This window comes from Mesocricetus auratus, unplaced genomic scaffold (assembly GCF_017639785.1).
Source record: "Mesocricetus auratus isolate SY011 unplaced genomic scaffold, BCM_Maur_2.0 Super-Scaffold_15014, whole genome shotgun sequence".
In the NCBI taxonomy this organism is placed as follows: domain Eukaryota; kingdom Metazoa; phylum Chordata; class Mammalia; order Rodentia; family Cricetidae; genus Mesocricetus; species Mesocricetus auratus.
In genome coordinates, this window is record NW_024429186.1 from 46,364,161 (window position 1) to 46,388,952 (window position 24,792).

A 24,792-nucleotide genomic window follows, 5' to 3' on the forward strand; every position below is an offset into this window, starting at 1 on the left:
TTCTGTGCAGCTTTCTTTATTGATGGCAGGTGGCCTGTGGAAACATCAGGGGCTTTGGCTCACTCAAGTAGCTCAAAGAAACCACACAGCTCCGGTGACTTGTACCCCATCTTCCCTGGCGATGTCCGCTCCTCCAGGCCCTCATGCCCACTGCTGGCTCAGGAAGTCTCTGCAGAGAGAAGGCTTAGGTCAGCTCACACTTGGTCTGAATTATGTCTGCCCTGGCGCTGTGGCAGCACAGCTAACTGAGTCACAGTTAGCAAGGGTAGCTCTCACCTCACGCTTCTCAGGAGCAAGGGGCTTTTACAAAGAAGGTTGTGATGGAAGCCTGGGGGGAAGACAACCATTTTGACCCTGTCTTTGTTCCTGTAGGCATTGCGTGCAATTTCATACAGCTGGGGGAGAAGCGAAAGACAGAGTCAAAGGCGGCGATGCCCAGCCGCAGATCTCCTAGTCTGACTTCCCTAAAAGGGAGAGGAACTTGGGGAGTCTCTTGTCAAGTCAGGCCCTAGGGACCCTCAGGTCCTCCGTTGGCCGTTTCTACAGCCAAGAACCAGAATGCCCATGACTAATAGAAATACTGATGAACCACCCTTCCCCTCACCACACCTCACCACAAAGACTCTAAGCGTCGCTATGGGCCCATGCCAGCATGGGTTTGTTTAAAGGGAAACCTCTAGAGGTAACACAGGGGTCCCACTTAGCCACAGACCCCAGGTGAGGGGCCAAGGTCTATCCCTACCCAAAACTCCTTCACACTAGTATCCAGGGTACAGATGCTCATATAGATCAGGGAACGTGACTCTTTAGGAGTGTAGATCGTCCCTATGGCAGTGACCTTTGACCTCTAATCAAAGGTCGGCCAGGTGAAGAAATGGTAGAGTTCTTGGGCTACCTGTTCTCCACACTCCAGAGGCACTGTCCTGTCGTCTTCTCCATGCAAGATGAGGAGCGGAGAGGACAGGAACTTCACACTAGGAGAAGACAGGAGAAGAACACCGAGCCGACGCCGTCAACCTGGGCGCTTACGGTACCATTTTAGGGACGCGTGACATTTGCCCAAAGCACAAAAAAGAAAATCTCCCTCCCAAGGAGTCACAGCTTTGTGTGTATAAAACTTCACCTAGTAGCCAATTTATCCATGTCTCCCTCTGTTTGATTCGCTCGAACAATTGAATTGAGTTAATTAATTCACTTCTGTGTGATTTTTAATAATACTAAACAAAATACACATTGAAATAATGGATTTGCATGGCATTAGTAGACCTTATCTTTTTCTTTATTATACTCCATTGTGTGATGCCTGAATTATTTTAATTAAAAGTCTACAAAATAGGGAGATAGCCCAGTGGATAAGAGTACTGGCTTCTTCCAGTTGGCCCCCTATAATAGGTCACAACCATCTGTTTAACTCCAGTCCCAGGGGATCTGGCTCCCTCTTCTGGCCATCTTGGGTACTGGTGCACAGACACAGTACCCACACTCATAAGATTAAAATAAATCTTTAAAATTCTACAAAACAAAAGAACTCAAAAACAACAAACCACCACAGAACCTGGGAACTTCTTGTAGCAATTTATTTACTTCTCCCCATAAAAATAGCATGATGCGCAGTCCCAGGCGTGATTAACTACCTAGCCAGCCCAGTTTGATGATACAAAAGGTTGCAGGTATGTACAAAGACTTCCTCAGACGCTTCTGTATCCTTCCAAATTCATCACTAGAGGTTACTGCTCAGAATGCTAGCTTTCCTCCAGTTCTGACATGGGAAAAAGGATAAATTAACAGCTGCCTATTTGGAAGTGTCCTTCCTTTATTTCTAATCATTGTGTCTATTGCTGGGTGGGTTGATTAGTATTACCTGGATTTGGGCTACATGGAAAATAAGATCTAGCAGTCAGGGGGGAGTCAGGGACCCCCATAGACTGTTAGACTCGACCACAGCAGTCTTTCACAGGGCATCTTTACAATATCAGAGAATGTACTGGATTGGAGAAAGCGTTCAGTTGGATAAGGAGAATGTGTAGAAACCAGAAACCCTGCCCATGTCCTAGAACTAACATGGAATTCAGAAAGAAGAAAGGCCAATACCCAGGCTCTCATCTAGTATGCCATGGGGGTACTCAGGAGCGAGAGCAAGCATCTTGGTTTGCTTACTTTTGATCATTGGGGTAGACTATTTTGTCTTCTTTAAGGGCATCCATAAGCGTTCTTAAACATCCTGGTAGCTTCTTGTAAATCTGTTTTTAAAATAGAGAGACCAAAGGTGTTAGCGCTTGTCCCACAGCCGTCCAGAACGCACAGTCGCAAGGTGTCAGAACAATTTTTCCAAGCCGGCATACAACTTGTTACATCCTCTCATTCTGAACCCTAAGTAATAACAGAATAGCCACCCTCTAGCTACACTGACCCTTAAGAAACACTTGAGGATCTTCAAAAACAGTTCCTGTAATTGAAGAATCTGGAGGGAGGAACCAGAAATGAGCAGATACACAAGCCACATGCCAGTTCTACCATTAAAGAAAACCACTGTTAACATTTGGTTGTGTCTTCCTATGGTGCTTCATTTTAAATACATGTGTCAGTCAAGTTCCTATCCCTCTGCTCACAAGGGAGCAGGACTACACAAAATCTAAAATTTGCTTCTACTGCAGGCAGACTTATCTAGTTCGTTTAGGGCTTGTGAACTAATTATGTGATGACATGATCACAGCTTTGAAAGGTAGACTAAGCTCCTACTCTGTTTACTGCAGATAGTCATGAGAGAGGAAATTCAGTGTGCACCCAATGCCAGTCGGTGTATTTGGGGTCCTGTGGTCCCCAAATCTGAAATGTTTTTTTAAAGCATCATAGTAACAAACTGCTTTCAATCGTTTAGAGTGCTCAAATCCTGCCCAAGCTCGGGGTCAGCCTGGCCTGCACATTTTCCAGCTCTCCGAGACTGATCTGCATGCAGGTGCGGGCCGGCTATGTCACACTGCCTCCCCTGTCTTCTCCCTCCGGGTCCCGCTGAGGGCAAGTTGCTAGGTTTGTTTTCTTTTCTTTGTTCCCTGATTTCCCCGTCCTGGAACTGGGACTCATGGGAGGAAAATTCAATAAGAGAACCCCCGTCAGCAATTCATCTCAAATTCTGAAGGAGTAAGAAGAAAGCAGACCCAAGCCAATCTTCTCCCATCATCCCTCACTCCCTACCAGGGGAGATGCCCTCTGAGACTAAAAGGTCACATGGTCACCCCCAGCCCAGACCACAAAGGCAGACTCTTAAATGGTCTTCCCGCGGCCCCTTCTCTGTAATAACACCAGATAATCATTCTTAAAATGCCAGTGGAATGAAAGCTGCCATCTCCAACCTTCAGGGGTGCCATACGACATGCTGAAACACTCACTCCTCCTAGCTTAGCTGGGAGCCATCCACATGTGCCCCAGGCTTTGCTGCCAGAGGCTGCTCGCCTGTTATCTGGAGGATGCAGGTGATAACTGGACTAGCCTCTCTCTAAGCCTTGCTTTCCTGCCCCTGTGAGCAGACAAGGACAGCACACTGACAGAGGCCCCGGGAAGATGTAAAGGGTAAGGGTGGACAGGAGCCCACAGTGTTCCATCAGCACCCGCCCTCTCCCTGGCTCAAACCCTCCCGGCTCCTCCATTTCCTCCAAGCTTCACCTTGTTTGCTGGAAACTCCTTAAATCTGGGCTCTCTATAAGCCCTACACACATGCACACACACACCAGAGCACAAGGGCACTCCCTGTCCTCCATTCTCCCTGCCCTGAAACTACCATTCTTTTTTTTTTATTATTATTACATATACACCAGATTGAATTGTAGATGGTTGTGAGCCACCATGTGGTTGCTGGGAATTGAACTCAGGACCTCTGGAAGAGCAGTCAGTGCTCTTAACCTCTGAGCCATCTCTCCAGCCTGAAACTACCATTCTATGTCCTTCCCTGATACTCTTTTTAGTGCGCTTTGATGCAGAATGAGTGGGGAATGCAGCAGGCATTGTTAGTATCCTACCAGTCACTGGATACTCCATGAAGTCAGTATCTTACTTAATTTGTTTGTTTGTTGTGACAATCTTGTGCATTAGGCATTATCAACCACATTATTTTTTTCTTAATGGAAAACTCAGGAAGAGACAACTTAGGTGGCAACAGGGGTGGAGGGAATCCTACAGGATTAGTGTCAGAGGCTAGATTTGAACCCAAATCTGTCTGGATTCATAGTCCATGCTCGTAACTTATACCATCCTAATTAGCAAGATGGGATGAATCTCTGTGGTCATCTATGGCCTCCATCGTGTCCCCTCTCGGAGGACATGTGCCTTTCTCTACCCTCACTTATGTCACATCCCTCCGTATCAATTACTCAATGGTGGTGGTACCTCATGTGGATGGAAACAGCTCTAACCCACTGAACACTTATTATGCAGGCACAACAGTGGCTGCTTTTATATATTCATTAACTTAACTGTCTTGGCAAATTTGAATACACTTTTCTTATCCCAGTTCATAGATTACCCAGCTGTGAGTGACAGTTGAGAATATCAAATCTGAGCAGTGAGACACCAGAGCAGGGCCCTCAAGGACTGAGAAATACTGCCGCAGAGATCACGTCTAAGTTGCAAAGTGCTAATTACATCGGCCGACTCCCGGTTTGCAACTTTGAACTGTACTGAGGTGCAAACGTGGTGCCAACTGAGCGGAAACCGTATGTACTTTGGATGCTGATCTTTCCCTGGACCAGCAGTGGACCATACAGATGACCCTGGCAGCATCCAGTCAGCCAGGTGATCACAGACTCCACAATGCAGTGCTACTGAGCTGCCTCACCAGCAGGGGACGGGTAATGGAGGCATGAGTTTATCACTGCCTGTCAGCAAACATCTGCAAAGTGTATGCTGTTTAAAATTCAATTAAACTTTCAAAACTCCGAGAGAAGCTGGGTGAGTGACACACACCTGCAGTCCTAGCTACTTGGGAGGCTGAGGCAAGGGAATCACTTTAGCCCAGGAGTTCTGCACTATAACATAGCACTCCTCCGTGGTCTCTGTTTCAGCTCCTACCCCCGGGTTTTTGCCTTGAATCCCTGCCCTGATTTCCCTCAGTGGTGGACTACAAGTTAAATAAACCCTTTCCTCCTCTAGTTGTTTCTGATCAAAGTGTTTTATCACTGTCAGAGCTGTGTCAAAACAAAATGAAAAAAGCAACAACAACAACAACAACAACAAAAAAAAACACCACCCAAAAAAATCCCCAAATGTAACTAATACATCAGGCTTGGCAATGCGTTTCGTTACCCAATGAGCCACCTTGCCAACACCTGAACCAACTGACAATTAGAACAAATTTCAAAACGTGTGGGATTCAGAAGTGTGGCTTAGGTAGAGTATGTCCTAATGCATAAATTAGAAAATAAATCCCAAAACAAATTGTTAGTTGATGCTGGGCATAGTAGTGCACACCTTCAATCCCAGCTCTTGGGATGCAGGCAGATCTCTGTGAGTTCAAGGCTAACCTGGTCTACCGAGTGAGTTCTAAGATAGCCAGAGCTACACAGAGAAACCCTGTCCAGAAAAAAAAGGAATCATTAAATGAGTAATACGCACAATCAAGAATTTTTCAAATAAGAAGTAAGTATGAAAAGACACAAGGAAGAGAATAATGATACACTTGCTCTGACCCAAAAGGCTGGGAAGAGACCAGCAAGGAAAGGGAAGGGAAGGACAGAAATTGAGGAAACAGAAGGCATTTGACTGATGGCTAGAAAATGGGACAAGATCAACTGCCTGGCAGCGACTCACAGCAGCTTCCCCTTGTCCTTGGAAACAGCCATGGTCTCTGCCCTGCTGTGGGGCAGCCCTCAAGGCCTGGAATCTGGAGGTTGATTCCCCCCTCCCCCACAGTCTGCCACACACCAAGTCCCTGCCCCGGTTAGCTTCTCAGAGAACGTGTGAGCAAGCAAAAACTAGAGAAACTAAACAAGCAATTAACGTAAAAGTAAATAAAAGACAATAACACGTTCATGCATCTTAGAAAGGTATCAATTCCCCCAAGCTGATCAATAGATCCAATGCAATCTCAATCAAAGTCCAGATTTTTTTGTATAAATTGACAAGAATATTCCAAAATGTATATGAAAATACAAAGAGTTAAGAATAACTAAGGTCAAACTCTGACAGACTCTGGATATTCCCCATGGAGGTACTCCTGGGGAATGGAGTGGAGATTGGGTGGGGGCTGGGGGACCGTTGGGAGGGTGTGGGAGGAGGTGAGGGAGAGGGAGCTGGGATTGACACGTGAAGCAACCTTGTTTCTAATTTAAATTTTAAAAAGTTAAAAAAACAAAGAGTCGCTAAGGTGATTCTAGGGAGATGTCTCAGAAGTTAAGAGCACATGTTGCTCTTGCAAGAGGAACCAGGTTCAGTTCCCAGCTTCCTCATGGGGGCTCACAACCATCTGTTACTCCAGTCCCAGGGATCCTGATGTCCTCTTCTGGCTTCCTTGGGTACAGCATACATGTAGTGCACAAGACACACGTGCAGGCAAGACACCCATGTGCATAAAATAAAATTTAAAAGGAAAACAAACTAAGAATACCAAAGACAGTGCTGAGTAGGAACAAAATTGAAGAACCACACAGCAAACATTAAGATATAGCTTGTGCTAAAATGATGAAATGTTGTAATAGTCACAGGAAAATGGGCAGACAATGACCAGAAGTGAGCATCTACCAACCGTGCATACGTATGCCCACACGTAGACTCCAGCACATGTAATACGTGATGCAGAATGAGCAGTGGTCCTGGGCCTATGGACAACTCCCTCCACACAAACATCCATACCTGTGAACTGTAACTTTTAACATAAAAGATAAAACGATTTCTGGAAAACGGCATAGAAAAATGTTTTCGTAAATTTAGGTAAGCAGAATTGTTTGTTTTTGTTTGTTTTTTTGTTTTCGAGACAGGGTTTCTCTATGTAGTTTTGGAACCTGTCCTGGAGCTTGCTCTGTAGACCAGGCTGGCTTTGAACTCACAGAGATCTGCCTGCTTTTGCCTCCTGAGTTCTTGGATTAAAGGTATATGCCACCACCACCCAGCTAGAATGTTCTTATACAAACCACAAAAGTATAAACTTCAAAAACAAAATTGGTGAATTGTTCTACATTGAGTTTAGGAAGAATTCTTCAAGGAAGAAAAAAGGCCAGGCAAAGAACTGTAATATACCTGCAATGCAATTTCCTAACGACTCATGCTAACATCTGTGAAGAACTTCACAAGTGAAATATAGATCAATTCAAAAATGGGAGAAAGCCGGGCAGTGGTGGCGCACGCCTTTAATCCCAGCACTCGGGAGGCAGAGGCAGGCGGATCTTTGTGAGTTCGAGGCCAGCCTGGTCTACAGAGCAAGTTCCAGGACAGGCTCCAAAACAATACAGAGAAACCCTGTCTCGAAAAAAAAAAAGGGAAAGACATGGATGACATGGATACATCCAAATGGTCCATGCACAGGTAGCAATGCCTAATCTCATTACTCAGCAGAGAAATGCAAATCAAAACTGTGGTGATAGACCAAGACAGGGGCAAACCTGTGATACGATTATGATGCTCACACACTTACTGGGAGATAGGCTGGTGAGGTCACGTGTGGAAACCACACACAGCAATTCATCCCTCAGGCTCACCTAGTGACATGTTTGCACATTAGCAGAACACACGTGGAGGCTGGAGAGATGGCTCAGCAGTCAACAGCACTGACTGCTCTCTCAGAGGTCCTGAGTTTCCCAGTCCCAGCACCTACAAGGCAGCTCCCAACCATTTGTAACACCAGTTGCAGAGGATCCAGTGCCCTCTCCTGGCCTCTGCAGGCACTGCTGCATGTGAGATATACATACATATATATATATGCACAAAACACACAGATAAGAAAAAATGGTGGTGCATGCCTTTAACCCCAGCACTTGGGAGGCAGAGACAGGTAGATATCTCTGTGAGTTTGAGAACAGCCTGGTCTACAAAGCTACACACAGAAACCCTTCTCAAAAAACCAAACCAAAAAAAAAAAAAAAGAGAGAAGAGAAGAAAAAGAATACACACCAAGGTACATAGCTTGATGTTTTGATGTTAGAACATGTGTAAGACCATAAGTTCAAGTCCCAGCATACACACACACACAGACACACATGCACACACATTCACACAGAGAGAATATACATAATAACAATGTCATGAGTTATCTCAAACTGGGAGTGACCCAAATCCCATCCATTAGTAACACGATGGACTTATAAATGGTCATATGTACATTATAACGGAATACCATTTAGCAATGGAAATGACCAAACTACAGTTTTATACATCCAGAATAAAATCTCACAAGTATGATGTTAGGTGAGAAAAAGAAGTAGAACATAACCTATGTAATAATACTTATATATAAAGGAGCTCAAATAAAACTATACTCCTTAGAGACACACACATGGATAGTATCACTGCAAAGAAATACATAGATTTGACTGCCTGCTCCCTGAAAACACTTAAGCAAACTTCAGAAAATTCTGTGGTGCCTTATAGTACAAAACATTTCAGAAATAAACTGATTAAAATATCTCTAGGATGCCTTCTAGGGTCAAACAATTTTAAATGTATGCCTGTATCTCCCCTAAATCCCTTGCCTTTCCTCAAACTGCCCTGCCAGTCCATCATTGGCTAGCATTCACAGTGAGCAAGTGACATATAAAACTGAAAATTAGGCCTGGGAAAGCGTGTAAAATTAGAGTAATGGGTTAGATGTGGTGGCTCACGCTGTAATTCCAGAAACCTGGTAGCCTGAGACAAGATGACTGTCATTGGTTGGAAGCCAGCCTGTGCTACTCTGTGAGTTCAAGTACAGTCTGAGCTATGAGATGAAACCTATCTCAAAAAAGATTAATAATAATAATTATAGTAATAATAATATGATGATGATGTGCAAACTCATGTTTATGTTTTACTTTCTTTTTAAAAAGATTTGTTTATGAGCCGGGTTGGTGGCGCACGCCTTTAATCCCAGCACTCGGGAGGCAGAGGCAGGCGGATCTCTGTTCAAGGCTGGCCTGGTCTACAAGAGCTAGTTCCAGGACAGCCTCCAAAGCCACAGAGAAACCCTGTCTCGAAAAAACAAAAAAAAAAAAAGTTAAATAAAAAGATTTGTTTATTATGTGTACAGTGTTCTGTCTGTATGTATGCCTACTTGCCAGAAGAGGGAACCGAATCTCATTACAGACAGTTGTGAGCCACTATGTGGGTGCTGGGTTCTCTGGAAGAACAAACAGTGCTCTTAACCACTGAGCCACCTCTCCAGCCCCCTATGTTTTGCTTTCTTGAGAAGACTGTTGACCATATCTGGAGTACTCAGTAGAAGCATTTTCTCTAGAATATTTCTTATGACAAAATAAAATAAGAAATGGCCGGGCAGTGGTGGCGCACGCCTTTAATCCCAGCACTCGGGAGGCACAGGCAGGCGGATCTCTGTGAGTTCGAGGCCGGGCTGGACCGACAGCCTCCAAAACAATACAGAGAAACCCTGTCTCGTAAAAACCAAAAAAATAAAAAGATAAAAATAAAATAAGAAATGTGGTTGGAATTCATAGAGTTGAAACTGATAAATTTAAAAAGATTAATTATCATAACGAAGTCATGTCTGATTAGTAGCACATGGACTAAAATCATTATGTTCCTTGGTAAGCTGACCGAGGCTAGAACAACTCCAAAACATACAAAACTTCTTTTAAATGAGCCATATTCATAAACACCTGGGTGTGGAAACAGCCTGCACGTGACACAGGGTAGGAGGACGGGAGGCTCACCTTTAGCAGAGGATAGTTGATACTTGCCACCCACATGTTGGTAAAGGGAGCTTCTAAGACAATGGCATCTACTGGACACCCTAGATAATAAAGACAATCGGAAGCTAGATGAGTAACCCTCCCCTTCAAATACCAAAATACCACTTCCCTAGATAAGGGGTCCTTTAAAACCACTTGTGAAGATTTTTAATAGGCTAGCTCCTGAACCCCATGCCATACCTGGGGGACAGTCTTGGGACAGAGACTGAGAATATGTGTGCATACACAAGCATGTCCATGTGAATGCACATGTAAATGCAAGCATGCATATTCATGGGTGCACTTGAAGGTGGAGGTCAGAGGTCAAGCTCAGACATTGTTCCTCGAGAACCATCTGCCTTGTCTTTGGGGACAGGGTTTCTCATTGATCTGGAGCTTGCTGGTGAGGCTAAGTTGGCTGACCGGTGAACCCTAATTATCTTCCTGTTTATGCTTTCCCCAGTGACAGTGGGCTTCCCCAGTGACAGGACCAGAGGTGTGCCACCACAGTGGACGTGATGGTAGGCATCCTTCATCCCAGGTAATCTCTATGAGCATGTGACTAGCTTGGTTTATAGAGTGAGCCCCTGTCTCAATACACAAATAAATATCCCACAATGGCACCACTATTACTGGCTTTCTCACATAGGATCATGTCCAAAGTCAGCGTGGTGAGCACTTTATGACTGAGGCACTACTCCAGCTCGAGGGTATGCATTCTTAACAATCCCTCTCCTTGTTCAGTATGTGCATGACAGCTAAAACTACTGCCTTTTACTAAGAATACAAGACTTCCAGGGCTCAGGATGTATAACTAGGCAAAGTATTATTGGGACAAAGAGGAGCTGCAGTCCTTTGTAAAGGATGGGCCAGAGGTTGACTGAGTTATTTGGTTAATACTCAGAGAGCAAGTAGAAAATGTGTATGGAAAAGTCATGCATTGTGGACTATTACTTTAATTGTGTAAAGGTGTATTGCGTTTGTTCATGTTGCATTTGTTTAATTATGTAAAGATGTGCTGCATTTGTTTCACCTTGCTTGCCTAAGGCACCTGATTGGTTCAATAAAAAGCTGAACAGCCAATAGCAAGGCAATAGAGGAATAGGAGGGGCTGGAGGACAGAGAGAGTAAGTAGGAGAAGAAATCTAGGCTTGAGAGGAGAGAATGGAAGAAAGGGAGGGAGACACCCAGAGCCAGGCAGCCAGGAAGCTGCCAGCCAGATAGACATGGAGTAAGACATACAGAAGCAAAGAAAGATAAAAGCCCCAAGACAAAAGGTAAATGGAGAGAAATAGGTTAAGTTATAAGAGCTAGCAAGAAACAAGCCTAAGCTAAGGTCAAGCTTTCATAACTAATAAGAAGTCTCCGTGTCATGATTTGGGATCTGGTTGGCAGCCCAAAGAAAGCCTGCTACGGGGATAAGTGTATGTGTGTATATGAGTGTGCATGTATATGCGCATGTGTGTGTGCATGTATGCATGCATATAAGTGCATGTTTATGCATGTGTGTATGAGTGTGCATGTATATATGCACATGTGTGTACATATATGCATATATATACGTACATGTTTATGCATGTGTGTGCATTTGGGTGTGTGTGCAAATGTGATCTGTATGTATTTGAAGGTACTTGAGGACAACTGATCTGTGAGAATTTAGAGCCATTACCAAGTAAGAAAAGCCCAAAGAATTGAAGCTGCCTTTCCCCTCAAAGCAAATGACACTCTCAATGCCTCAATTGTAATTGGCAGGATTTAAACTAACACACTATTGGTATGCTCAGAGAACCAGAAGAATAAAAATTACTGTTCAGGTAGAGATGGCTTGGCTGGTAGTGGTTCCCACAGGAACATGAAGATCTGAGTTCGGATCCCAGCAGCCCCACGAAAAACTGTGCAGCAGCACATGCTATACGCCCAGCCCTGAGCAGGCAGAGAGAGGAGGACACCCACAGCTCACTTACCAGCTGTCTAGCCGAACCATCGAGCTCCAGCCTCAGTGAGAGGCAAGATGGAAAGCAATTGAGAAAGATGCCTACCATCCATCTGACCACTACATGCATGCCTACACATGTGCAGACACATGTCTGCACCAGAGCACACACACAATTACTAACTATTCAGGGTATGACGAGAAGGTAGGAAGACTACAGACCATGTCTCTGAGTTTTGGCAGTGACCCGAAAGGACTTCATTCTAGTAAAAAACAGTGCACTCGATATAAAACAACCCTGATAAGGTATGAGTCCAGCCTCAAATCAACTCAGTCTCTGACTGGTTTGTGGTGACTTCATCCCCACCCAAAATGTCCCGAAGGAGCAACATAGAGTGTTCCTGGGAGAAGAGAGCATCGCCCACATTCTCAACCTATCATCTTCCACATGGGATTGCTACCCCTTAATCAAAGGTAAGTATATCTATACAGAATAAACAAAGGAGACCAGATTGTAACTCAGGGGTGGTGTCCATGTCTATCATGTGTAAGGCCCTGGGTTTGATGCCCAGCCCAGCTAAAGGAAAAAAGAAAGAAAAAATAAAAAAAAGATACTGAAATCCAAGGACATTTTTACTGGAGTTTGAGAGAAAAACAACACATTAGGCAAGCTGTAAGTTCTAGAAGTCAGGGTGGCTGAGACAGAGAGAGAGAGAGAGAGAGAGAGAGAGAGAGAGAGAGAGAGAGAGAGAGAGAGAGAGAGAAGAGAGAGAGGAGAGAGAGTTAGACTTCAGTCTGGGGAGAGCCGCTCATAGAGTGCCAGGGTGAGCCCACAGGATTTTGGTCCCTGGACAAAGGACAGACAGACAGACAGACAGAGACAGACAGACAGACAGACAGACAGACGAATGGATGGATAGATAAATGATAAAGGATGAATGGAGATATATAGATGATAGGTAGATATATGATCAATAGATAGAAGAGATTAATTGATAGATGATGGATGGATGATTGATAGTAGATATAGATATATGATAGATATTGATAGATGATAGATAGATAGATAGATAGATAGATAGATAGATAGATAGATAAGTGATAGACAGAGCAAAGGTTACATGTTCTTCAGTGAAACTAGACAAACTTAGGAGTGAGGATCTGTAAGTAACTGCCAAAAGAAAAACACAAAACAAAACAAGAAAACAACCCACAAGCAATTGCTCTTGAGATTTCTTTTTTCTGATTTCATAGCAGCGTTAGGGTAAATAATGTTTTTTTCAGCCAACACTTCCACACTAATTTTTAAAAAATATTTAAACAAATGGTCTGGCCCTGTTCGCATCTATTCACAGAGATTCTAAATTCATAAAAATCAGTTAGGAAGAAAGCAAGCTACATTGCCAGAATCTGATACTCACTCCACTCAGGTCTCTGACAAACACTGACATGAATGTTACAGAAAACAGACTGCAGAGGGCAGCGTGGCTATTGTTATCTTCTCGGGATATATTATTTTCCTGTCCTATGATCAAATTAACATCATGCTAGGAAGAGGGCTTGCCATGCATCTCAGGCTACCTTCAAACTCAGGGTCTTCCTGTCTCAGCCTCCTGAGCATTAGGATTATGGGTGTGTGAGTGACCACAGCTAGCCAAGTCATTTTAGCCCAGAAAAGCAGTGGTTACACTGCTAAAAAATCCTTCCAAATGTGGGGTGTGTATACACGTTGGGGTCTGTGGTCAGTGTATACAAATTTAAAGAACCTCCTGACTTTATATTTTTCTACCTCACCCCAAACCATTTAAGAATTTTACGTTACCTTTCGCCTCTAATGCCCTTGCAGCATTTGTTGCGACTCTGAAAAACAGTAAGAGTGTGCGTGTAAAACACAGCAGTCCAGTGGACACAGACAACATGTGTGTAAAACACAGCAGTCCAGTGGACACTGCAGCCTCCACAACCCAGAACTAGCAATTGATGGAAAACTCTGTGCTCTCAGACTCGAAAATCCAGACAGACACATAACTTTGTGCAGAATTTCAAAGGGTGCCACAGACCCTAATTTAAGGGTCTTTTTCGTTAATGCACTCATGGATTATTCCAGAATAGATGTCTGTGTCATGGTTATTCAGGGAGCTTAAGGGACTTGCCATTGTCTTGAAAGCAGACACACTGTCTGGGAGGCTCTCTTACCATTTCTGAAGTGAGAGAGAGACCAAGGAACCAAGGCATCCCAGTTTGGTTTCCCTTCCCTGTTTGCTGTGCCTCTGAAGACACAAAACCCCTTATGAAGACACAAGGACCCACAGCACTTCGGCCCCCACTTACCCTGTTCCCAGAGAGTGGCCCCATAGACACACAGGGGTCCTACCACTTCTGGCCTTGGTCCATTCATAGACACAAATAGCATCTGTGGTTAGCCCCTCCTCAGTGGGCGTCCCCGTAGAATCCCCAAACCCTGGCAGCAAGAAGAGGCAAACACAGCATCACACACTCCAAACCAAGGAGTCATCAAAAGCCTGCTGTCCCCGTCACGTCTTTGTCCACTGTTCTCAACACATACCTCTGTAGTCCACTGACAAAACATGAAAGCCTCCGTCACTCAGCACCTGCATGTCAAACGAGCAGTTATCATTTCAAGCAGATAGAGGATCCCAACAGGGAGGGCTCCTCTGCAATACATCTGTATCCCTGTGTTGCAACGGGAGGAAAGGCATATTCTCAAGGACAGGGATACCGCTCACTGGGAAGGCACATGCCTCATGTGCTCAAGGTGCTTAGTTTGAGTCCCAGAATCACAAAGATTCTGTATTTCTTTTTTAATCTAGAGATGAGAGTGCTGTGGAGCATTATTTGAAGATGTGTTACATTCTTCTATGCTGTGGGATATTGTTTAATGATGCAAAGATGTGCTGTATTCTTTTCTGTTGCATTTGTTTAACTCTGTGAAGCTGTGTTACTTTCGCCTGCCTGAAACACCTGGATTCTAATAAAGAGCTGAATGTCCAATACCGAGGCAGGAGAGAGGAATTTGTGGGACTGGCGCGCAGAGAGAATAAATAGAGAGAGGAGAGAGGAGAAGAAAAGGAGGGAAGGAGGACACAAGCGGCCAGTCCCCCAGCAACACACAGACACAGAGTAAGACATAAAGAAAGAAATGCAGAAACACCAAAAGGTAAAGCCCAGAGGCAAAAGGTCGACACGATAATTTAAGTTAAGCTGTCTAGACACAAGCCAAGCTAAGGCCGGGCATTCCTAAGAAAGAATAAGACTCTGTGTGATTTCTTTGGTACCTGGGTGGTGGGCCCCCCAAAGAGTAAAGAGAGAAATAAATAAATAAAAACGAACAACATAAGAGTCTATGGGAAAAATGGAAAGTAGCCTGGGTCACCCGGGCTCTGCCACCAGCAGCTATACAACCTTAGCCTGCTTGTTAAACATTCGAATATGTAAATATTATTCAGGGTTGCAAGGATATTGTTCCAACGCACCTGTTTCTATGTCACAGTCTCAGCTAAGCGTTGTCTAGAGCTGGAGGAGTGGCTCCTAGGTAGAGTCCTTGACTAGATGCTCAAGGCCCTGGGCTTGATCCCTGACACCACACACTCTGAAAGAATGCATGAATTTCTCTGAGAGTGAAGTGCTACACAGAGTTGTTGTGGGGAGGGGCAATCTCCTAACCGGGAGGTGTTTATCTTGAATATGGTCAAATGAAAGCTAACTAAATAAATAAAGAGATCGCCATTTTAATATATGAAATCACTGTCCGGTCCCAAGTAGGTAAAAGAAGAAAGAACATGAAAATTTAGTTGTAAACAGATGGGCCTCAGGACAGTGGAGTAGGAATGTGCATGAGTAGCTTGTAGCACCCCTCATTGAGTAAAGATAGTAGTAACAACTCTTAGACCCCAATATTTGCTCCTGGGGAACAAACAAGACACAGAAAACAAAATAGGCGCCCTAAGTTTTTTGTATATGTACTATTAAATAGCAAATTCAGAAGGAAAAAAAGTGAAACTTTATAACATCAGTGGGCTAGTTGGCAGTTCCTAAGAATAAACTGGAAAAGATACAGTCTTTAAATTTGTAACTATGACCCCTACATAAAAACATGAAAAATAGAGCCGTGTGTGAAGCATGCCTAATCTCAGCATTTGCGAGTCAGAGGCAAGCTTGGCCTATATCAAAAAATTCAGGCCAGCCAGGGTTATGTAATGAAACCCTGTCTCAAAAAAAAAAAAAATCAAGAAAATAAAAACGTTTATAAAAGAGTGTAAAAGTATGCAACATGAATTTATACATCGGTACAACCATAGTATCAAGGGTTTTATATGAAAGAGAGAAAATAAGTACAAATGAAAATAACAGTATTAGGGGAGGGAGAAGGGGGAAAGGGAGGGGAGAGATGAAAGGAAGAAATAATTTGATAATAAATATCTTTTGTTTAAAGAAATCACCTGTCCAGACAGGTGAGGAAATTTGTAGAAATGAGATAAAAGTCATGGAAGAGTTTGGGGGCCCAGAGTTAATAACACACACTCCCAGAGTTATTCCCATGTGTTCACACACACACACACACACACACACACACACACACACACACACACACAGACTCATTTATACTCTCTCACACATACACTCTCTCTTAGAAGTGTTGCTGTGTGTTCACACACACACACTCCCATCCCCATCGAGGTAATGGATGAGGAGAAGGCCACTCATGAGGGGACGGATCTCTCAGGAGACCGTCACACTGAGGAACTCCAGACGGCAAACCCGACAGAACTGGAGGGACTTAGAGTGCTGGTGTCTTGTGGCCTCTCTGACATACCTCTGCCAGCTTAATTCTGTGTGGAGCTGCCCTGTGGAGGAGAGAGACGGGAAAAAGCACAAGAATTAGGACCGACCATGACAAATTCAATATTTCTAATCACTCTCAGGCCTTAGCTCATCCTACTTACAATTTTTCCCTTTTCTTTTTTAGATTTTTGTCCTGTTTTTGTGTATTCTGGTGTCATTGTTTGAGACAGGGTTACACTGTGTAGCGCTGGCTGACTTCAAGTTCACAGACATCTGTCTGCCTTGGCCTCCCAAGTGCTGGGATTAAAGTCAGATATCACCTTGCCTGGCCTAACACTGATCCTTTTGTTTTTGTTTTGTTTTTATAGACAGGGTTTCTCTGTGTAGCCTTGGCTGTCCTCGAACTCACTCTGCAGACCAGGCTGGCCTTGAACTCAGAGATCCACCTGCCTCTGCCTCGGGGGTGTTGGGATTAAAGGCGTGTGCCACACCACCCACCAAATAAATTATTTCTTAGTGGCAAGGCCAGCTTGCCTATGTCCAGGCCAATGGCTGGAAGCCCCCCACCCCGCTCCTGACCTTCCTTGGATGCACTGACCTCTCCAGGACTTCCCAACACAAGCATTTGAAGAAGTATTGATAACCCACCTCTGGGTGCTGTGCAACAGAACTTCCCTCTAGGCTGTCTCTGCAAGCTCAAGGAAAAGTTCTAAAGAGCAACTTCAGAACTGGGGGTACCAGTGGGGGTGGGATCGGATCTCCTGCACTCAATTACAGTTTGTCTGAACCACACTCACTGCCACAAAGCGAAAGAAGAAATCAAGGAGAAACACTTGCCTTCGAAAATACAAAACACCCCCCAAAATGACAGCATCCACACTCACCTCAACAAAAGAAAGCAAAGAATTAGCCAAACGGCAGGAAAATCCCTTAGACAACATTAGCCTTAGAGCCGATGTTGTTCAGTGTCAGTAAGCCATGGAATCCCTGAGTACCTAGTTAAAACTATAAACCCATTTCCTAGAAACAAAAATGAACATTTTATATACGACTTTAGGGATGGGTTCAAAAGCCCTAACGTCCCTATAGATCTAGAGCCTAAAAACACTGATTCTACGCATTGACAAGAACTCCTGAGGCTTCCTGTTTGAGGACTGGTACTCAGTACTCAGTACTGTGGGCTCAGTACTCAGTGCTCAGTAATGTGGGCTCAGTACTCAGTGCTCAGTACTCAGTGCTCAGTACTGCTGATTGTAAGCTGAGACTGTAGGAGAGGCTGAGGAGGGCGTGGCCCCTGGATCTGGGTCAACTGGGTACCACTTCAGACTCACACACAGGCACAGGCGTGGCAGTATGGTGTACTGGTCCTTTAGTATACCTACCCTAATACCGTCCAACTTCATAAATCAGAGCAATGTTAAACAAGGCCCTCTGTTCAGTTTCACTAAAAAAAAAAACTTAGGGGATGAGATTCTAAAACAGACAGAGCAAGAAAGCCATCACCTGACAAAAATGACAAAGAGGCCAGCGGGCAGGTTCCTGAGTCTGTCACTTGGTTTGAAGTGCCCCACCCTACCCCCAGACACGAGGGAGATTTGTGGGTTTGTGATACACTGCCCCTCCCCCACCAGAGCAGTCCTGCAGTCCCCAGCTGTAATCATGCAGGCCAGGAAGGGGTTTGACAGCACACATCAAAGGACGACAAGCTTCTGGGAGGCCAGCTTTGTGACAACGCCAGGCAGGGACCACAGAGACTGGGTTGAGACATGAAGGTTAGAGTGGAATCTATCAGTCCCCAATTTCTGTGGTCGGGGTTCCCGGTGACTTCTCTCAGGCATCAGACTTCAGATAAAGGGAATTAATGATAGATAAGGGACTCCAACTCTCTCTTTCTGGAAGAGACCACCAATGTGGAAATTGCTCTCTGTTTGCCCTTTAATGCATGCCTAAGCCCTTCCCAGTCCTCAGCGGGTTTGTCGATCCATGGAGTACTTGGAGACTATTTGGAACTAGCAAGCATTACGAAGGAATGCACAGAAATCTATGCTCATACACAAAGAAATGCAGGGGAAGCTTTCGTAGGCCAAATGAAGAGGATTGCATGAAGCTGCTTGGAAACAATTATTCCTAGCTGCTAGAGTTAGAAGCAACCAGGCTGAGACTGAGGGGGGGCGGGAGTGGCTGGGCAGATATTCCCAGGGGCCTTTGTGCAAGTGTGGTTCTCTCAAGTCTTCTATGGACAGTTCTTCCTGTCGGACACACGAATGAGACTCCCTTCCTCCAGACTGCTAGCTCTAGTCCTTTCTTGGCTTAAAAACAACTGATTCTATTTGGATTTAATATATCGTCTTGGATAATCTTGAGGAGTAAAGAAACCAATTCAGACATTTTGGAAGAAATGTTAATCCCTCCCTTTTGGAAATAGACCCACGTCCTTCTACATGCAGACTGATTGTTTAAAGAGAAGGCATTTGCCAGAATATCTTTGCATATTATGTAATGAATAGACGAAGGCAAGTCTGTGGTTGAAAACTACTTTCAGTCTCCCGTGGCTTAGAAATTCTGTATCTCAAAAACAGAGATAGATGATAGATGGATGGAGAGAGAGAGAGAGAGAGAGAGAGAGAGAGAGAGAAAGAGAGAGAGAGAGAGAGATGATAGGTAGGTAGATAGACAGATAGATATTCCAAGCAGAGGTGCTAACCTGTGTTGTGCACTGCCATGAAGGTAAACAATAATCGGGTTCCCATCGTGAAGGGCAGCTTCATACCAGCAGCGACACTTCCCCTTGGCATCTTCTCCCCGGCAGCTGGGGACTGTGTGCCTGAAGAGCAAGGAGAGGTTTTACAAAACTGCAAAGGCAGGTTTTTTTTCATCTGAGTAACACATGCATAAGCTAATAACAAAATATAGGAGCACAAAATATCTGAGGAAAATTGTTATTGCTACTGCACTACCCCACACAGGGTGTGCTGATTGTTTACTGCTTTAATTCCTGTTAAGAAGTTTCCAAGATTGCAGTTCTTAGGTGCAAGTCATTGAAATAACAACAACAAAAACCAGGTTGAAACAAGAAAAAGATAATTGATACTCACAAGCAGGGCCTTGATGGCACACGCCTTTAATCCCAGCACTCGGGAGGCAAAGGCAAGTGGATCTCTGTGAGTTCGAGGCCAGCCTGGTATAGAGAGCGGGTTCCAGGGCAGGCTCCAAAGCCATACAGAGAAGCCCTGCCTCAAAAAAACAAAAACAAGCAAACAAACAAACAACAACAAAAAAAGACATTCACCCAGAATTTGAACATGAACTCAAGTTTTTTCTCTCTTGGTAATCAATGTATTTTTAAGACATTCATATATTTCAATGGTTACTTAAATTTAGATGCTCGGATTTCAGCATATAAACACACGGGGACTTAAAAATAACAATTAACGAGGCTCAACATCATGTGGGTTGAGGTGATGGCTAATTTTGGTTGTTAACCAGGAAGAGATTAGGAAAGATGGCTGATGATGTGGAAACCTGGTACAGTGGAAACACCCTGGAATCTATGAGAGTGACCCCAGAGAGGACTCATAGTAATAGGGAGCACGGAGCCCCAGCTGGTAACTTCTATACCAGTCAAGGCTTCTAGCAGTGGGACTGGGGCACCAACCCAAAACAAAACCTTTGACCTACAATCTGTCCTGCCTGAAAGATGTGCTGGGGTAAAGAGGCACAGAGCTCTCGGGAGTGGCCAGCCAATGCCTGGTCCAGCTTGAAGCGTACACCACGAGAGGGACCCCATGCCAGACACTGGGTGGCCAGGAACCAAAGTCTAGACAGCCCAAAGACCCAGAACAGGACGTGACTAGAAAAAACAAAATTTCACTGAAATGATTACTAAAATCGGAGCATCATCCAGAAACTGATGGGAAATTCAGAGACCCACAGCCAGATACTAGGTGAAGCCAGAGGAGGCCCACAGAAGAGGAGGAGGAGGGATTGTAGGAGGCACAGGGCCAAGGACACCATGAGAACACAACCCACTGTGTCAACTGAACAGGGGCTCACAGAGGCTAAAGGGACAATCACAGACCCTGAGCTAGGCCCTCTGCATATATGTTATGTTTGCGTAGCTTGTGGGGCTCCTGACAATGGGAGTGGAGGGTGTCCCTGACTATTTTGTCCACTCTTGGCAAAACCCCCACACCTGGTACCCTTTTCCTCCTACTGGGTTATCTTGTCCAGTCTTGATATTAGGTCATGTGCCTAGCCTTATTGTAAATTGTTATGCTGTGCTGAGCTGGTATCCCTGGGAGGCCTGCTTTTTTTTTTTTTTTTTTGAAGGGAAACACATAGGGGGGGTAGATCTGGGAGAGAGGGGAGGTGGGGGCTGGGAAGAGTGGAGGGAGGGGAAACAGTAGTTGGAATGTAATGTATGAAAGTAGGAAAAAAGTAAAGAGGGAGGGAAGAATGGAGGGAGGGAGGGAGGGAGGGAGGGAGGGAGGGAGGGAGGGAGGGAAGAAGAAAGGGAGGGAGGGAAGGGGGCAGGGAGGGAGGGAGGGAGGGAAATATAAGCCCAGGAATAAGCCCGTAAGCAGCCATTCTCCATGGCTTCTGCTTCTGTCCCTGCCTCCAGGTTCCTACCCAGAGTCCTTGCCCTCATCCCTCATCCATGTGCTGTACCTTGCAAGATGACATAAACCCTTTCCCCATCAAGTTGCCTTTGGTCATAGTATTTATGACAACACAAAGCAATCTAGGACAGCACTCTACCCATTATTAAGTGTTGTTACTTCAGAGCGTAAATCAGGTGCTTTAAGATAAGCCTGCAACATGCCGCAGGAGCCTTCCTAGACTGTACACACACGTTTCTTCATCACAGACAGGTCTCTAATTTCTAAGATACACAGCTCTGAAGTCACGACTCAAGGGAAGCCATGCAGTCTGACTAAGTGGCCTTGAGATTGTAAACACCTGTCTTCAAGTTCCTCTGTCTTGTTAGGCTAAGAAGAGAACCCTCAAAGTGCTGCACTGTATCATTTCACAGGGACATGCAGTCCTGTCAATCATCAAGGAACAGAAGCCCACCATCCGCAGGACCTCTGGAAACACTGATACCGCTGTCCTCTGGTAAACTGCTCATGAACACAGCTGCCTCTCCAGGCCCATGTGGTCAAACTATTGGCTAGACTGTCCTTGAGGATAAGGAGAAAGTTATATGCACATTCCAGAACATTCTCCTGTTGGAATTCAGACTCACAGACGTGAACTACAAAGTGGAGCATTAGTAATGGCAGCCAAGGGCAAGCAGTAGACCCAAACTGAAGATCCCAAGATTACCACAAAGGAAATAAAATAGAAGGCACATGACCGCCTGTGACCTTAATTGAGTATTTTCTGTGTGCTAGAGATAGGCTGTCAATGAAACCCGCCACCAGAGGCTGTCCACCCAGGGAAGCTACAGTCTCACTAGGAAAGCAAAAGTGAGCAAGTAATCATAACGTTTATTCCACAATAGGTGAAACTGCCCTAAGCATTGAACGCAGATGGCGGTAAGTGCTTCTGCCTAAAGCGGAAGATGAAAAGCAGGGGAAAGGAAGGGCTCCTGAGAATGGCCAAAGTGAGACCCAAGAGAAGAGCGAGAGTGGGTGGGGCATGGAGAGCCAGTCAGAAAGAGGGAGCAGAGCAAGTCCTGGCTGTGGTGTTTGTCGGGAGCAAGTGCCTCTGCAGCAGAGAGAGACAGCAAGGGCAGATGCAATAAGGCAGAAGTGGGTGGGGCCAGAAGCCAAGAGCACCATTTTGTAAGACTTCAGACTCTAAAGCAAACATTCTGAGAAGTAAAATGAAGCAGGGGTGTTGAATGAAGCCTTTTCCTTGCCAGCCACTTTGGTTTTTCCCCACCAGTCGCCTGGGCTCTGCCACTTTGCAGTCCCCAAATGAACACACAGGACGCTGTATTAATTATGAAGCTGTTGGCTGTTTGCTTGTTTCTTACTGGCTAGCTCTGACTTAAGTATTTAACCCATCTAAGTATTTCTCTTACCGGACGGACATCTTACTTCTCTGGCGGGCTACATCGTGACTCCCTGTGTTTCTCCTACCCAGAGTCCTCCTGGACTCTTAGTCCCACCTATCTTGCTTCCCTATTGGCCAACAGTGCTTTATTGACATATACACAGGACTTCCTCATCACGGAGGAGTTGTCACAATAGAGGAAAGGTGTATGGAGCAACATCTAGAAGCTTCCACAGACAGCCAGGTTCTGCACAGGCAGGCAACACAGCCTCATATCCTCTATGCTGTTCTAGAAGCTTCCACAGACAGCCAGGTCTGCCCAGGCAGGCAGCACAGCCTTGTTGCATCCTCCATGCTCTTCTAGCAAAGTTCTGCTCCATCTTCACCCCACCCCACCCCAGCGCATGTGCACATGTGTGTGTGTGTGTGTGTGTGTGTCTGTCTGTCTGTCTGTCTGTCTCTGTCTCGTCTCCACCTTTCTCTCATCTTTTCTTTCTACAGCTGATGCAGGTAAGAAGGTCAGGACTTGTTCCTAGATGGGTCAGAGTATAAACCATGCACTTGTCACACAAGCAGGAGAACCAGAGTTAGGAAGGCATCAGCCACCTCACTCACCAGATGCCGAGCAGCACCCCAGGCTCAGGCCTGAGGAAGAAGTTCACTGTGTGGGCCATCTTCAACTCAGGTCTCTTTAAATCCACAAGAGGAGTTTTAACTGCAAAGTAGAAATCATAACCAACCCTCAGCATCAGGCCCCATGTCTGTCCATCGGCTTTAAAAGAAGCTCCACTCTGCTAATCGAGTGAGTTCTAAGCTGCTAGCTAAGCGAGAAGAGAGTTTTTGCAATCCTAGCCCTTTCTGGAGCAAAAAGCAAAAGAAACCATTTCTCTGAAAAGGTAAATAGAACCAGGCAGAAACAAATCCACAGGGAATACCATTATCATTAGCTACAAGGTGACAAGATATAGCAGAGTGTGTGGCACTGAGAGCTAGGGTTCCGTATAGGAGAGGAGGGCAGAAATCAGTCTGCCTCTGTCTCTCTGTCCTCTTCTATAATTGTTGCAAATGAGGATTCAAAGGCTGGAGTGATGGTTCAGCAGATAATGTGTTTGCTTGCCACACAAGCGTAAGAACAAGAGTTAGGATTCACCACACCCACATAAAAAGCCAAGCAGACATAACAGCCAGCCTGAAATCTCAGCAACAGGGAAGAGATGCAGGGGATTCTTGGGATAAGCTACTGAGACCAGACAGATCTGGGAACTCCTCTTCAACCACAGAAGAGTGATGGAGGAGAACACCCAGTGTCAACACACACAGACGTACACACATAGGCATACACACATACATACACATGCAAACATTCAGGCACACACATGTACCCATACACAAACATACACAGACACATACAAATGCTCACCTAACATACAGACACACACATGCTCTCATATACACATATACATATGCACACACTCATACACATGCATGTGCACATACACACATACATTCACATACAAACATTCAGGCCCACACATGTATATATACACACAAACATATACACAGGCCAAGCGTTGGTGGGGCACGCCTTTAATCCCAGCACTCAGAAGGCAGAGACAGGTGGATCTCTGTGAGTTCAAGACCAGCCTGGTCTACAGAGCTAGTTGCAGGATAGCCTCCAAAGCTACACAGGGAAATCCTGTCTCGAAAAAACTCAGTCAAACAAACATGCACACAAACATGCACAAACACACAGACATGCACATACACACATACAAAGACACACACACACACACACACACACTTTCTAACAATTTGGATGAATTCATGCTATCAATATAGAAGGTTTCCAACCATGTGAGTCTAGCCTGGGTTTTGTAACAAGTAACTTTTCTTGTGTCATGACCTTAAGAGCAGTGAGTTCTGTATTATGGGAGAATTTACATAGGAAAATTCGTGAGCAGTACATACTTACAAAAATTGAAATAAATCATCATGTTCATCAGAGGAGGAAAAATGTGTTCCTTGAGAGATTTACTCGTGAAGCTTCTGAATTCAGCAGCTACTTTTCTCATGAGCGCTGAGCAGGCATGTGGGAAACATCTGCAAAATGTTGAGAAATAAAGTTTTAAAGATCAGTCCAAGCCAGGCGTTGGTGGCATGTCTTTAATCCCAGCACTCGGAAGGCAGAGGCAG

General features: G+C 44.9%; 1 protein-coding gene across 1 annotated transcript; it reads right to left on the reverse strand.

The window, feature by feature from the left end:
* Abhd12b (abhydrolase domain containing 12B) lies at positions 1–23,308 on the reverse strand. The gene is made up of 11 exons (XM_021228816.2): positions 23,215–23,308; positions 19,304–19,423; positions 16,631–16,661; positions 14,363–14,408; positions 14,128–14,257; positions 13,619–13,656; positions 9,846–9,925; positions 2,158–2,240; positions 896–974; positions 277–395; positions 1–169 (listed from the first exon to the last, which is right to left on the reverse strand). Exons 1-11 carry the CDS (start codon positions 23,271–23,273, stop codon positions 142–144), a joined length of 813 nt encoding a protein of 270 aa, XP_021084475.1. The 5' UTR covers positions 23,274–23,308; the 3' UTR covers positions 1–141.
* Positions 23,309–24,792: the final 1,484 nt, after the last annotated feature.